At 33.3% G+C, this 16,408-nt stretch overlaps 2 protein-coding genes across 3 annotated transcripts; both read right to left on the reverse strand.

Moving 5' to 3' along the window:
* Window positions 1-675: 675 nt before the first annotated feature.
* On the reverse strand, window positions 676-2,118 carry LOC121256015 (metallothionein-like protein 4A). Of its 2 annotated transcripts, none has more exons than XM_041156616.1 (2): window positions 1,942-2,118; window positions 676-1,074 (listed from the first exon to the last, which is right to left on the reverse strand). In XM_041156616.1, exons 1-2 carry the CDS (start codon window positions 2,031-2,033, stop codon window positions 894-896), a joined length of 273 nt encoding a protein of 90 aa, XP_041012550.1. In that variant the 5' UTR covers window positions 2,034-2,118; the 3' UTR covers window positions 676-893. The 2 variants fall into 2 exon arrangements, with proteins under 2 accessions (XP_041012550.1, XP_041012551.1); XM_041156617.1 differs by lacking the exon at window positions 1,942-2,118 and adding an exon at window positions 1,651-1,698 and having other exon boundaries at window positions 676-1,082.
* An 8,691-nt stretch (window positions 2,119-10,809) lies between these two features.
* Window positions 10,810-12,307, reverse strand: LOC121256016 (protein EXORDIUM-like 5). The gene has a single exon (XM_041156618.1). The coding sequence runs from the start codon at window positions 12,231-12,233 to the stop codon at window positions 11,142-11,144; it is 1,092 nt and encodes a 363-aa protein (XP_041012552.1). The 5' UTR covers window positions 12,234-12,307; the 3' UTR covers window positions 10,810-11,141.
* Between the last annotated feature and the right edge of the window lie 4,101 nt (window positions 12,308-16,408).

Raw genomic sequence — 16,408 nt, forward strand, 5'->3', positions numbered from 1 at the left:
ACTCACAGCTATGAAACGGAGATAAATTCCCGTCTGTTATGCACACCACTCAGTTATGCACTGGATAGAACTCCGTCAATTTGCAGAATTTTCACAATCCAGTTCTGATTTATCGGGAGGAATACAATTTATAAGAAAGTTCCTTTATCAGATGAGCAACCGAACCGTTTTTACCATGTTGGTTTAGCCTTACTATTTGATCAATTCACGCCATGTGAGTCTCTCACATAGAGAGAGAGAGAGAGAGAGAGAGAGGGGCGAGTTATGTTCAAATTGGCTGGTTTATGCGAGCCGAGTCGACTCGTAATGCCTCGGGAAACAAGTGACACATCAGGGAGAAATTGAAGCAGGCCAACTTGAGTGTTTTTTTCACATCAACTCCTGGAATCTTCTAAGCATCTTAGAGCATCAGTTATGGGCGCTAAAGTGTAAGATAATGTGTTACAATTGGCTCAACAAATTAACAGTGATTTTAACTTCAAATTAAATTACTAGTCAAATTTATTGAGCCAAAGCAACTATAGCCAAATAATTGTTTTAGACTAAAATATTCACTTGAGTTGAAGTGAATAAAATTGTTGAGGAAATGTTACGTTTTATGGTGGAATAATATAAACGTTGGAGAAATATATCCGTCGAAGAAGTATAAGTTAAAAAAAAAATTAAGAAACATATAAACAAAAGCAACAGGACGTTGATCTAAAACATAGTTAGCTTGCGTAAACAAGCAAACTCAGCACTTGCACATCTCTGGAAACCACATACAACCATACACACAAACACTACGTATATCTGCTAGCTAGCTGCTACGTACGTACTCATCACAGATATAGGCTTTTGGTTTGCTAAACTAAAAACAGATTATAATACATAGCAGCTGAGTCTGATCTTGCTCAGGTCTGGCAGGTAGCACAGGTGCAACCATCACCACACTTGCAGAAGGCCTTGCCGGAACCAGTAGTGTCCACGTTCTTAGGACATACGCAAGGGTTGCAGCCGCAGTGCTCCCCACACGAGCATGTCATATGCTCGTCTCCGGCTGAGGTAGTCAGAGGCACACTCGTGGGCGTGCACCTGTAGTACTTCACATTATCACCATATTAGAATTGCATTAATCCTCAAAACTGCTTTCACTCCCCCTATATAAACAGAACATTCTTGAACGATTTATCAGATGGGTTATCCTAGAAAATTTAGCCTTTTCAATTTTAACTGAAGATCAGGTGTACCTCAATTACCAGCTTGGGATAACCCTTAATTACCAATCCTTTAATCTTAGGATTCGATACAGTGCCCATAAAGGATTGGTACAACGAGCATATTATTTCAGGAAAAATGTAAATAATTCAAATTTTAAATTTTAAAGCTCATCTAATATAATTAATTTAGAACAATATATAAGAGGCCGACATATCGCGAATAAAAAGAAAAAGGCCCGTTTAGATAGTAGGGTGAGATTAAATAGTTTTAGATGAAATTTAAAAATTTAATAAAATATTATTTTTTAATATTATTATTTTCGGATTTGAAAAAATTTAATTGTTTATCATATTTTAGATGAGAATTTAAAAAAATTATAATAATGAGATGAAATATTTTTACTGTAAAAAATGAGACAAATAAAACAGAAAACAGATGGTATATACCTACAATATTATCATGATCAGTAGCTAGCACACCCATCCAGCTACACGTACTTCCAAAATTTCAATCTTTTAATTTAAGGAGAATTATTTTTACTTAATGGAAGCCACAGGAGATAACATGTAAGAGGACTAGCTAGGTATCTCTTATTTAAGCAACATTAATCATATGATCAGTAACCCTTTTTTCCATTACCATAAATCAACAGAGTAAATTCATGCAGACATGATTGTAGTAGAATATATATATATATGTATGTATGTATGTATAAAAGAAGATGTAGCAGTACTAACTGACCTACAAGCAACACCGCCGGGGCACGGAACAGGACAGCCGCAGGTTTCGCCGCAAACCGCAGAACCTCGTCCCCTTGTATCCATTTTTCGCATGCAAATGGTCAAGACTGAACTATTACTGGAACACACGGGGCTGCAATATCTTCCTTTTTAAAGAGAAGTACTGCTGCTAGGGTACTTGCCTAGATTGTATATATATTAATGCTGACTCCTGCCTCACGCGGCATCCAAATCTTGGAAAGCTACACATGGCATGCATGGCGCTACACATGTCAAAAATCTCTCGGCATGCACGCTGCCATTTTGCAGTTTTAGCAGACTGGCACGTGGCAAATACGTGGCAATTGACTAACAAAGATGCACAAGAGACGACGATCCAAGTTCTTCTATAACAAAGAAAAACTTTCAAATGTTCTAGACTCTCTTATGTATTTATAAATTTTTAAAAGATGATAAGAGAGTTTAGATTCTTAATATAAATAACAACTTTTAAGTATGAGAAATTTTCTTTAATCCCTTAGACTCTCTTATTTATTTATAAATTTTTAAAAGACGATATTAACTCTGATATCAGAGACTCTCTAATCCCAAAGTCACCATCTTTCAGTTATCTTATTCTCTATTTTCGTAAGTTCAATTCTAAAGACTTGAATTGCAAGAATTTGATTTAAAGATGTACGAAACACGACGTTAACATACATAATATACGAAACACATAATATTAGATATTGTTGCTGTTATTAATAGTGGGGATCTAAAATCAAATCAAATATAGTAAGATTAAATAATTTGTTGTGGGCCAAATTCAAAAACTGAAGAACAAAAGAGTACTACTTCTGTAAAAGAAAAGGTAGATGGATGGGCTATAACACCAATGGGGAAGGGAAAAGAAAATCGTTAGAGGCCGCCGGAATGGGCTTCAAGCTGAATGGATAGGAAGGGAAACAAAAGTAACAAAACCTGCAAATAAACAGCCCACAAACAAAAGCAAATTACCTGCGACAACTAAAGAATAACAAACAGAGGGCCATAAGAAAAACGAAAAGAATCTGATCAGGTAAGCCCGACGCCACAAACGTCGGCGAAGGAAAAAAAAAGGTGCAACCACATCCGCTCATGTAAGTGTTTCTCGCGCGTCCTTGTTTTCTAATAATTAGGACACCGCGAGAGGTCTGGCTGTTCTGCAAAGTAATTTCAATGCGCGATATATATATATATATATATAGGTGAGTGGTGTCTTTCATGCATGCATACATGTACATACAAACATGTTCCTGTAAATATCGGGTGAGTAAAAATATAGAGCTAGCGAGGACGATATATAGTTTCAGGAAATATGTTCTCTCTCAGACTCAAACTTGCAATTGATAGTACTTATATTCTGAAGAAGACTATTAAACTGTACGTTATTAATATATATTAATTATCACGTCATTGCTAATATTCAAAGCCTTCTCAATTTGCAGCATTAGTACCATATACATATGGAAATGAAAGTCCAAAACAAAAGAAAATCCGTTAAAATGCAAATACATGAATACGTATAACTCATTAACATCTAGCTTGTTAATGGCTGGTAATTACTGGTAAATGTATAAATTGAATTCTAATTAATTTGAACCATCTTGTTTTTACTTCTGATCAGGAAACCCACTACGAAGATCGAGCATTATTTTGTTTTAATTACAAGCTTACATGGTTGACACAGGATCAGTACTATAGTACCAAGTTGCTCGAAACACAATGAAATAGCTTAAATATTCCTTGACGATCATGTGGACCATGCAGTAGCAAACCCACTTCAACTTACCATGCATGCATTTACCAGGAACCATGAGTACGTACTAGTTCGACGGACGGACTCAGCTGTTTTAAAGGCGACATGGGTCGGCTTTTATATGAATGAGCCCTCCCGGCCCCTAGCTGTTGATTTCATAACATCATACGCACCTGCATATTTCTGTCTGATCACGTAAACGCGTGAACCTATATAGCAACTTTTTTCTTTTCGAAGTTAATTTGACGTTTGGTATGAATTATTAATTCCAAGATTAGATTGCATTTACAAACAGTTGAATATGGTTAATCTCCAACCACCATGCAGCACTAGTGTTCTTTTTCAGTGGAAATTAAAAGTGATATTGGAGGATTTATCGACTCATTCCTTTCTCGATCGGCAATATCATATAGTCATGAACAACTTCATGAATGCGTACACGTATGAAAAATTAGTGGCCGCCGGAGAAATTGAAATGACTCGATCGGTTTCATCAAGTGATCATTCAATGGTCAGCTGCTTGCTATTTGAGGTGATCATACGTACATCATTACTTTATATTATATGCAAGGGTTTCTGCATTGACATGATCGCAATATTTGGTGGGTTTCTGACGATCTTGGCCAGCTTCCTAAAACAAATCTTCTGAAATGATAGCCATCACATAACTGTCCGCAATGGAAACTTGGAAGAAAATCATTGCTAACGGGCAAGATCATGAAAAAGTTATGACGTTCTAGATCGATTAAATATTCACCTAAACCGTATATACGTACGTAGGACATGCACGTCCCGACCTCATGGGTATTATTTATATTTTCCGCTCACCACGGATATATATATATATGATAAAAGATATTTGTAATTATAAATTATATAACCGTCATGTAATCGTTTTAAAAAAATAAATAAAATATAAAATCTATATGAAAAAATTAATTTTTTAATAATAAATTTTATTTTTTTAAAATAATTATATGACATTTACGTACTATATATAATTGTATGTAAAATTAATGTCTATATATATATATATATATATACGGACCATACGAAGAGGAGGCTTTTAGTTGTCTGAGATAATAGACAAACCGTTGGATATGTCATGTACAGCATTTTTAATATTTGTATGATCTTGATCCGTCCTCAGGTACGACGTACATGCATGTCGGGCATGAGCAAGCAACACCACACTGGCAGCAGGAGTACCCCCAGCTTGCCTGCCACTGCCGGTCTCATTGATCACCAACCTCTTAGGGCATGTCCAGGGTGCTTGCAAGGAACATTATTCATCTCGAAGTTCGACTTTTTAGGCTTCGATTGGATCTTTGAATAAATTCAGCTGAATTTTATTTTAGATTTATTTTAATATTTAAATATATAATTATTAAATTACTAAACATCACTGAATTTTATTTTAGATTTATTTTAACATTCAAACATATAATTATTAAATTACTAAACATCACTCAACTTAAAACTTCTTTATCACATGAGACTTACAATATTTTTAACTTCTCATAAATATATATAAACTTCTCTTAACATTTAAACTCATCTTACTTAGACACCACAAAACTCACTCTATCATTTCAACTTACTATTATTAATAAATAACTCAACACAACTTAACATTCAAATGGAGTCTTAATATTCAAAAAGTCGCTAAGCTTAAGTTTTTTCATGAATTTTTAATGTTCTAAAAAAAAATAATTTTTATTATATTAAGTTAAATCGGTATTAAATTTTTTATATAATATTTTTGAGTTTTAGTACTCATCATCTCTATATTTTTTTTAGTTTTTATTTTATTTTATTCTTTCTAAACTAATTGAATTCTTCTACTCATCATCCATATATTACACATTTGATAAGAGGAAAAACTAAAAAATTATGTGTATTGATGTGGTACTGTAAGAATGATAAGTATAACTTTTTTAATATTTTTATATGAAAAAGTATTTGTATAAATTTTAAATAGATATATCACATTTAAATTCTTATAAAAAAGTATACAACACTGAAAAACTGAAAAAAAAAATTATTTTTTATAAAATAATTTATATAAGATATAAGATTTGATTATTTGATTCTTGTAACAAACATTTACTCTTTTATGTTCAGCTAACACCTTTGTATAGCGGCTATAGCCCACCAAAGGCGCATGAGATCGTTAGTGGGTCCTACGATACAGATGGCACGTCGAATGAGCAGTTTGGCGTACCATTTTCGTACTGCTTGCCAAGCAATGCATCATGCATGGCAGTTGACGTGGCAGAAGCTTTTCATGCACTTCGTGTAGTGGCACCACGAAGCGGTCATTGTTTTCGGTATACATAGTATACATAAAACGCTGAGAAAAGCTAATTGATCTCTTCATACATAATATATGAGTACGTGGACTTACCAAAAATAAACAAAAATGATTTAAAATCCGACACCGTTTTTCTTTTTCGTTTTAGTTTACATTTAATTACCTTCATATATATATATATATATATAATTCAAGTCCATATAATATATATACGATCGATATTTTGTATAATATAAAAATATGTTAAATGAGAGATATTTTTATAAAATATTTTATAAAATTAACATAATTTTATAAAAATATTCTCTTTTTATAATATTATTATATAATTTATTATGTATATATCATTACTCTAATATTAATGCAATAGCAGTAGTCCTACCAAAATCATTATCCCTATCGCGCTTAAGTACATTTGGGACCCCAACTTCATATCAAGACAACAAAAATTAAAGACATGCACGAGGCCGCAGCTGGTACAGCAATTGATTTCCCAACTACTACTGATCATTCATATTTTAGATGTCAATGATCACGGCCATGTGGATCGTAGTACTTGAAATCGACTCTACTTATAATGATTATATATGCATGGAATCACTAAAAAAGTTATCTACTGCAAAAATACTATTTTTTTTTTTTATAAAAATAGTCAATTTTCTTCGAAAATAATTCGTCTCAATTATTTTTTTTAGGAAATATATGTAAAGTATGTATATCAATGCTGAATTTTGCAACCCCTAAAAAATAAAAAGAAATAAATTCATGATGTTAGATCATATGATCATATATTTAAAAGGAGGATATATATCCTAATTAAAATGCCATATGCACTCGTAGACGAACGGAACGGAGCCGACTTGTCGAGCTCTACTCGATTTAAAATACTCAAACTCGAGCAAATGAGCTCGAATCGCGAGTTCGGCTTGAATTGTTTATGTTTTTTATTTTTTAAATAAGATTTAATAATTAATAAATTAGATAAATAAATAAAATAAAAATCTAATATTAAATTTCTACAACTAACAAGTAGAACCTCTATTAAATTATAAGATTTTAAAAATTTATAAATAATAAATATCTAACTAGTTGATATTTATCCATAATAATAATATAATATATGCCTACATATATTATTAATATATATACATAATATGATAGCATATATCTATTGAGTCATGCTAGGGTGCCTCTTAGCTGTGACTGATGGGCATGCCCCATAAGCCAAATTCTCCATTTCAATTTTTTTTTCCTTTTTTTATTCATATTTTTTTAAAGTTTTAAACATTTTTAAAAATTATAAAAAAAATATCAATACACTAATAGTCGTTTCCTTAATCAGTAAGTAAAAGAAAAAAAATGTAAAAAAAAAAATTAAATTAAATACATGAACGGTCAAAATGAGAAGACAAAATGGAGCGACATAATAGTATTATTCATATCTATTTCATATATGATTCTCACATACTAATATATGAAATTATTAAGTCTTACCGACTAATTATTGTACAAATTATAAAATATAGCTATAAAATATACTTAATATATAGACATAAATAATTAGGTTATACATTATATATTTCATTATAAAAGTGTTATACTTATATTATTAGTTAATACATATATATGTATATATACAAATGTGTATGTATATATTTATTAATATATGAATGAATTTTAATCGAATCGAACTAACGAGTCGACTTAGGCATAAACGACCAGATCTTAACGAATCTTAGCTAAGTCGAGTTGAAATTTATCATGTATGTGTCATTGACTAATCGAGCGTGTATCTACTTTTATGAACGGTTTTTTTTTTTCACGAGTCGAGTTCGATTCGAGTTTAACTTGACAAATACCGAGTTGACTATCAAACAGACTGGTTCATTCACAGCTCTATGCATACACACATGAGATTGATGATCATGATGATCTACATCGTGTATATATATATATATCTAGCTATAGATTGATTGTCTTTTAAGCGCCGTTTAGATAGTAAAAGTTTTCATCTAATCTCATTATTATAATTTTTATAAATTATCATATAAAATATAATAAATAATTTAATTTTTTTAAATTTTAAAATAATAATAATATTAAAAAATAATAATTTAATAATAATTTATTCAACTTTTTAACTTTTATATAAAATCTCATTTTATCTCACTGCCTAAACCATTCCTAATCTAGTGGGCAACCTCTTCATAGGATTTCACGCGGCTCTACAACTCACGGAACTGGACAGTTTTGGCTGGTCGGTTGCACCAGTGGGCCACGTGTCGTCTGGACCAATGACTCATATGTATATATGGATCTGCTACAAGATATTTTATTTCTTAAATTCTTATAATTTACCCTATTATTAGTGTTTTCTTTAGCATGCATATACATACGTACATATATATATATATATATATATATTCTGATACTGATCATCGGAAATAACTCTTTGCATCAATCACTAAATAAACACATGCATGCTTGGCCATTATATTTTTGAATGCTACAGATTAGGTACGTCTTTTTATTTAGTTTCTTCTGGGATTAATGGCTTTATATATATTCACGTACTGAATGCATCATGTGTCACGAATTAGGAAAACATTAATCTTGAAACCAACAGCATAATATATAATCATCATTCTCGTCGCTAAACAACGGGACATGTTATGATATTCATGTTATCAGACAATGGGAATCAAATTCACGTGCTGCTTATAAAATCCAATAACATTTGTAGCATTCCACAAAATATATAATAATAATAATAATAATAATAACAACCTTAATACTACACTTGTGTTGTTTCAATCTTTATCTTATAATTCATCTAATTTTCACCCTAAGCTTCTTGAAAAAGATTCGACAAAACTAAAAAACAGAAACCACAAAGTTTGACCCAAACACATTGGTTTATCACATCGAAACCTTTGGATATTAGCAAGCTAGCCATTTTATACTATTTCTTATCTCATTGAAACCAGCTGTAAAACCACAACCAACCAAAACCCGTATTGTCTGTGTGGGGGCCACCGCTACAAGTCTATGGCATGGTCTGAAATATCTCAATAAGTCATGATAATTAATCTTATTTATGTATGCCTTGGTGGGTCCCAATCTTAGCTGTGAGTCGCAAATGTTCCATTAAAGTTTGGCGAGGTGGTCTCCTCTCAAGTTACAGTTCCACCACCCACTTGACTTCTTTCCTTCGAAGTCTATGTATTAGAGTGTTAATTAGTTAAAAATTAAATTTATTGAGTATTTAATTATTAGAGAATAAAATATACTTATAATAGATTAGTTAAATTCTAAATATTTAAAATTTAATAATAGTAATTTTCAAATTTAAAAGTTATTATACATACATCAAATATATATTTCATTAATTATTTATCTCTCAATTTCTTTCTATCATATATTTTATCATAATTTATATATTAATTTAAATTTCTGATATATTAATTTAATAAGAATATGATTATTAATTAATATATAATAGGTAGAATAGTAAAATATGATAAAATAAAATAAATTAATAATTAAAAAAATTAAATATTTTTTAAATTATTAATTATTCATTACTATATAATGAATAAATGTATAATCTAATGTGGAGATTTGATATGAATAATTAAAATCAAATTCATTTTATGTTATTTTATTGTTATATAATGAAAAAATAGCTATTCTAATGTAGAAATTTATGTGAATGAAATAGTTAAAAGTTAAATTTTTCTTATATTTATAAAAAATATCTCTTAATTTTGACTAATCCAATGTGAGTGCTCTAAAAGTGAAAAGCCAAAACAAAACCCTTGCCAAAAGAGAAAGGAAAAAAAGAAACATATCAACTAAGAAAAAACAAAAATAAACATAATTCTTCTCATCATTATTATCATCTAAGGGTGCGTTTGGTTACCAAACTCATCTCAACTCATCATTACAACTTTTTCAAATCTCCGTACAAAATATAATAAACAATTCAACTTTTTCAAATTTTAAAATAATAATAATATTAAAAAATAATATTCTAACAATATTTTATCATTACAACTCAACTCAACTCAACTCACTTCAACATCCACACACACCCTAAGCGGAGATACAAACTTTTGGATCCAACTTTTTGCTTTATTTGACTTAATCTTAGGTTAATGTTATAAGTTTGAGGCTCCCGTTGAGGTTTTTTATTTTTATTTTTATTTTTATTACTTAGTGATTGAACAAATATTTTTTAATGATATTGTAAAAAAAAAAAAAACACTCAAAATACATTAGCGAAGCCTCTAGCGTGAGCTCCCAGCATTGACTGTAGAGCCACCCTATCAGTTATATTATAATGAAGTAGCATGTTACAGGCCACGTTTCGCATCAAAGTATCTGAGACTCGAAACATCAGTTAAATAAAGCTACATATTGGACATACGTACATTCAAATATTTTTAAGTTTTTGGGTCATTGTTTTGGGTTTAAACTGCAATTTGCAAACGAAAGAAGGGTGCACAAAGTTCGATATCTCCAGTTTCATGATCTGCCCAAGTAGCATTTACATGACTTCAGCATTTATCTTCTTCTTGACTGTCTTGGACTAGGCATATGATTCTCTCAAGTTTCGATTAACCTCAAGTTCAAGTAATGAAATGCTTGAATGACTTGAGCAGCAAACCCAAACACCCACAATAGATCCAACCTTTGGATTCCAATCCAAACTAATGAATGTACCAATCTTTGAACCAAAACACAAGAGAATAAAGAAGGAAACAATCATACCCAGATTTATCAACATGAATTCTATTAAGTTTTACAAATGAAAAACGCCAATAAATTAACATGATATGTACTACTATATAATCTGAAATCTAAAAAAACCCCACCATCACCATCCTCCTCCTCCTCCTCCTCCTCCTGTTCATGTAATTTCCTTATATATATATATATATATATATATATATATTTAAAAATAATAATAAGATAAGCTACAGTATAGCTCACCCAACTTCCATCACCCCAAACCTGTATAATTCCAATCTAATGAATCCTACGCAATCCATTAAAATGAAGAGGGGCGGGGGGGTGTGGTGGTGGTGGAAAGCAGCAAAAGAAGTGCTTAATCCAAAGCATTAGGACCAGCACAAGCCTTCAAAATGGGACTCCAGATCCACTGTACCAGAAACTTCCTCCCATTTCTCCCATTCATATTGTAAGTCCTGCCTTCCCTATCCCTCATCACCTGTCCTATATACCCACCACCACCTCCCGTACCGTACAACCCTTCGCATAAGTCTCCGATCTCTGTTGGCGCAGTGGGGTCTTCTCCAGCGTACCACGCGTTCACCAACGGGTTTGATGATAGTTCGGCCAGTTCGTGACCGATCACGCTGATCATGCCGTCCACGCCGACGTCCTTGTTCGGCGGTCGCAGAGCTCCGGGCCCGCCTCCGGCCATGTAAGCCGGTAAAGCGAAGGGGTAAGCGCACACCTCGGGGCACTGCTTGGCTGAGTTGCCGACCCAGGCGTAGGGGAGCGTGTAGCCGACCATGGACGGGAATGTGAAGTAGTGGAAGCCGCAGACGGCGCGGCAGAAGTCCTGGACGACGACGTCTTGGGAGCTGAGGACGAGGTAGACGCCGTTGCGGTGGTCGACGGGGAAAGGCGCGGACTTTACGGAGGTGGCGATGACTTGCTGGATGCTGAGCCGGGTGAGTTGGTTGCCGTGAGAGTATTTGAGGTCGGAGTACTCGCCGGCGATGAGGACGGTGCGGGAGACATTGGCGCCAGTCTGATCAGTGTATAGCGAGAGGGTACGCCACCAGTCTGAGACCGAGGGTGACGGGGCTTTGGTGGAGGGAGACAGAGAGAGGAGGAAGTCTTTGATGAGGAGCTTGTGGGAAGGCGACCAGAGGCCGTACCAGATGAGGTAGATGTTAATTGGGGAGGAAGAGAGGACAGGACCCATGTGGTAGCGGAGATTGACGAGGTTGGAGGAGCCCTCGAATTTCTTCGAGGACGAGAGCACTTTCGGTGGGAGTTTCGGGTTGATCATGTACTCTGAGTGCATGTTTAAGGTCTGCGAAGAAGGAGAAGAAGGAGAAGAAGAAGCTGCCGCATAGGCAGTGGTGGTGAAGATCAGGTGAAAGAGAAAAACGAACACAAGAGCAGAAACAAAGAAAACATGATGGGGTGATAATAATGGTGACATTTTCTGCGAAGGTGTTTGAATGCGATGGGGATAGAGAGCAGAAGGATATTATATAAAGAGATGGAGAAGGAAAGTGAGCGTGTAAATTGGGAGTGATGGGGGATAGAAAGAAACAGTGGGGTTGGGAGGGCAATGGGCTGGAGACAGCTGCAAGGTGTGTGGGCACCCTCTTTTTTCACTTTTTCTACCCTTTCACCTTTGATTGATGATTTGAATCTCTCTTTGTCATTTTTCTGCATCGTTTGTTTATACAATCAGATGATGAATAAAATATTTAAAATATAGTATACTATACATGTTTTGTAATATTTACTACTGTCATTGTACATTTTACTACTGTCATTGTATTTATGTATATTTAATTTAAGAAACGCAATGCCCAAAAAAGAAGAATACCAATACACCATAACATTTGGTCCAAGAATGCCTACACTTGCATGCATTTGAATTTTGTTCACTTTTCCATTGCCACACTGGTCACTCTCTCTCATTTGCCGTCGTTTTCCACCCATATTTCTAGGTCTGACAGGCGGAAATTCGATAAAGACCTGAAATTAATTTCCAGACGCATAATATTATTTTCAAACTGTACCTGAAAGATACATTTTTTACACGACATATATATATATAAATATTTAATTATTTCCTTTATATATATATATATATATGTATATGTATATATATAATTGTCGTTTCCAGATTGATATGATCTTAGAAATTCATTCTTGAAAAACAATGGCTAATCATTCGCCATTTCCGAGGACGTGGTTTGACTTTTCAGAACTAACTTATGGGCTGGTGCTGTACAGAAGGCACACTTGACCAACATCTACCAATAAAAAGATACCAAACGCTCCGAATCCTGGACACCAAAATATCTAATGCAAATTATCTCTAACCAGAAGCAATCCTTCATTTTTTATGTCTAATCCACCTTTTTTTTTCTTTAATAATTGCCCCCAACCGTTCTAACTTCTAGCACGGCATAAAGCTGGAGGAAGTCTGGGTTAATTTTTTGAGAAGTGGAAGTTTTACTCCTATACTATTTAAAAAATATGTAATTTATACTATTTTTAAGTGGTTTTTGCCTCCATGTCTATGATCCTATGCGCGTACTATATATATATATAGGTGCCAAGAAATGGGACCAAGCATATGGTCCAAATTAAGGCACTGTTCTTTAGATTGATAGAGAAATTGGGGTAAAAAAAAAAAGGGTGATTATGAGGATGAATAAGAAAGAGTCGACCCCATGGGCTATTTTCCATCGCCATCAGGATGTCTATCCCAGCTTTCCCCAGAACTTTGGTGGCCATGCAGAGATCAGAGAAGCCAAGCCAACTTGGAATTTATGCGATGCCAGCATTGCAGGTTTGGGTATTGAGATGGACCTGCATGCTGGCTGGATCGTATTATTCCCCATGTTTAGAGAAGACACCGGTGCCTTTACAAACCAAATTAAATTGATGATTAGGATTGGACCTAGTGAGCTGTCTCTCTGGCTTCTTCTCTGTCTTGTTACTTTTATGCACTCGTCACGAGTTACGACAAACACTTGGGCCTCATTTGAATATGTTTCATTTCATCTCATCTTATTGTTATAATTTTTTTAAATTTTTACACAAAATATGATAAATAATTTAACATTTTCAATTCTTAAAATAATAATGATATTAAAAAATAATATTATAACAATATTTTATTCAACTTTTATTTAAATTAATCTCATCTTATCTCAATATTCAAACGACACCTTACTAATTTTGTAGAACAAAAAATCTTGTTGCAACCGGATGGAGGAAGTGCCGCACAACCGGTGTCCATGTAGAAAAATGAAATGGTTTGTTTCATTCTTTTTTAACAAAATGGTTTGTACCTCATTCTTCTTCTCTCTTCCTCTTCGTTTTTCCCATTCTTTCTCTATCCTTTCGTTTTTTCCTTTCTCCTTCTACCTTGAGTTTTTGGGTCACATGTGAAAATTCCATTGTTTCATTTATAGGTTTAAGTGTGCAAAATTGAGAAGAAATACAGTTGTTTTGCGAGTGCCCAAAAGAAGTTGAGAAGTTTTTGTTCTTTTTGGTTTGGATCGTCACCTTAATGTCATTTCTTTCTAGGTAAATGAATGATTTCAATTGCATCCATTTTTCCATATTGTGATTGCATCCATTTTTTGCATCCTAGGTCAATAGATTGTTCTGTTTAGATTGTTGGATAGTTGGATTGTTATGGAGTCACATTTAAGTTGTGTTTGATTGTTTAACAAACTCAACTTATCTCAAACTAATCATTGATGGGACTTACTATTTTTTTAACTTCCTATAAAAAATTAAACTCATATCAAATTACTTCATACATTTCAATCTAAAAAGTTAAACCATTTTCAACCTTAAAAAGTTAAGCTTATTTCAATGAGACTCGTAAAATATTATTATTCACAATTCAACTTAACTCATCTAATTATTCTGTTTATATTTGGGGTGTATTGATTTTGGCCCCGCCTTCGTACTAATAGTACTTGAATTGGTATGAAATATGACTTAAGTTGTGAGCTTATTGCTTTTTATTTTATTTTATTTTTGTAAGTGTCAACTTGTAAAGATCTCTCTCAAAATAACTATTCACGTGGCTTCTTGTTCACAGCAAACAAAAATGGTTCCGATCAGAAATGGTAAAAGCATGTTTAGATTTTTATGGCGTTTCCAAGCATTAGCACTGCAGTCTGTATGGGCGTCTGGGTGTTTTGGATTGTTTGTAAAAATAAATGTTTTTTTTAATTTGTTTGAATTCTTGATTATATATTGCAATGTTTTGATATGCTGAATCTGTTCCAATCAGATTTTTTTTTTTTTTTTTTAATCTGTTGCTTGGTTTTCAACTGCATTGTGAATCTAGTTTTGGTTAGAATGTCATTATCATTAATTTCTTCTTCATTGTTCGTTAAACGCATTTTGAGTCAACTAGTGTGCTTCTGTGTTTTGTTCGTATGTTGTATGAAGGAATGACAAGATATTCATCTCGTTTTATTTTTATATGATTTCTTTAGAAATAGAAACTTATATTTTATATTTGATTCATTTTGAATAATCAAAATATAAATTTCAAAAATTTTCTCTCTTATTTGTTAATTATTATTTTTATCTCAATTTCTATTATATTTAAATTTGTATTAGATGAGACTCAACCAAACTCATGCATCCAAATGGATTAGAAATGTCCCATCGATCTCCTGGGATATAAATTCCTAGAGTATTGTGATGGCCTAAATTATATCGCGTTTTCCATTATTACCATAACCTCACCTTTTTCAAGGTTAAAACATGTTACGTATTATGTTAAGACAGCTAAAAACTTTTCATGATATATGGAAGGAGATATTCTCCTCCTAACCCATTGGGTTGAGTTTGGACTAGATTCTAAGACCCATTTCAGAGTTGAATCTGCCCTCCCAAGGCCCAGAAATCACCAAAAGAGTTGAGCCCACAAACTGTGTTAACAGAAAATGAATACATCACGTAGGAAATAAGTCGAGAGAGATAGACGGGACACATCGACTCTAACACTCACCTGTGATGCTTATTATTAAAGGGTCTGCACTGACAAGCGAATGGAAATCGTAGGTCACCTTCCACTCTTTGACGATGGGGACATGAAGTGACCGCGTCGATCACCAACAGTTGAGACACCATCCAGAAAGCCATGCAGTATTAATGGCGCTACCTTAGATGTCATGCCACATTAAAGGCCATGACTAGAGCAATTGTAGGCATGCCACATACTCCTGACACAAAGTACGAGAATGTCTTTCCGAAATCTTGTATAATAGTCATGCTTCAGGCACGAATGAATTTATCTGAACTCGGTTATTCTTTTACAATTCTTACGAATAACTAACTTTAGCATCGGATGCTCTTTAGACCACCACCGAGTCCACCTTTATCTTTGTGATCACAAGTAGACATCATCATCATGGCCCAGGTTGTAGGAACTTAGCTCAAGCATACGAAACACAACCTTAACAATGCATATACTTTCAATACTACCACATAAATAAGAGAGAAGATGGTGTGGATTTTGAAGAGCATAGCTCAACTTTTTTTTTTTTTTATTCTTTTATGTCCCAATTATATTTTAGATTTTACTTGTAATTTGTAATTACTTGTACGTGGACAGAATAA

The sequence above is a fragment of the Juglans microcarpa x Juglans regia genome, chromosome 3D, assembly GCF_004785595.1.
Source record: "Juglans microcarpa x Juglans regia isolate MS1-56 chromosome 3D, Jm3101_v1.0, whole genome shotgun sequence".
Classification (NCBI taxonomy): domain Eukaryota; kingdom Viridiplantae; phylum Streptophyta; class Magnoliopsida; order Fagales; family Juglandaceae; genus Juglans; species Juglans microcarpa x Juglans regia.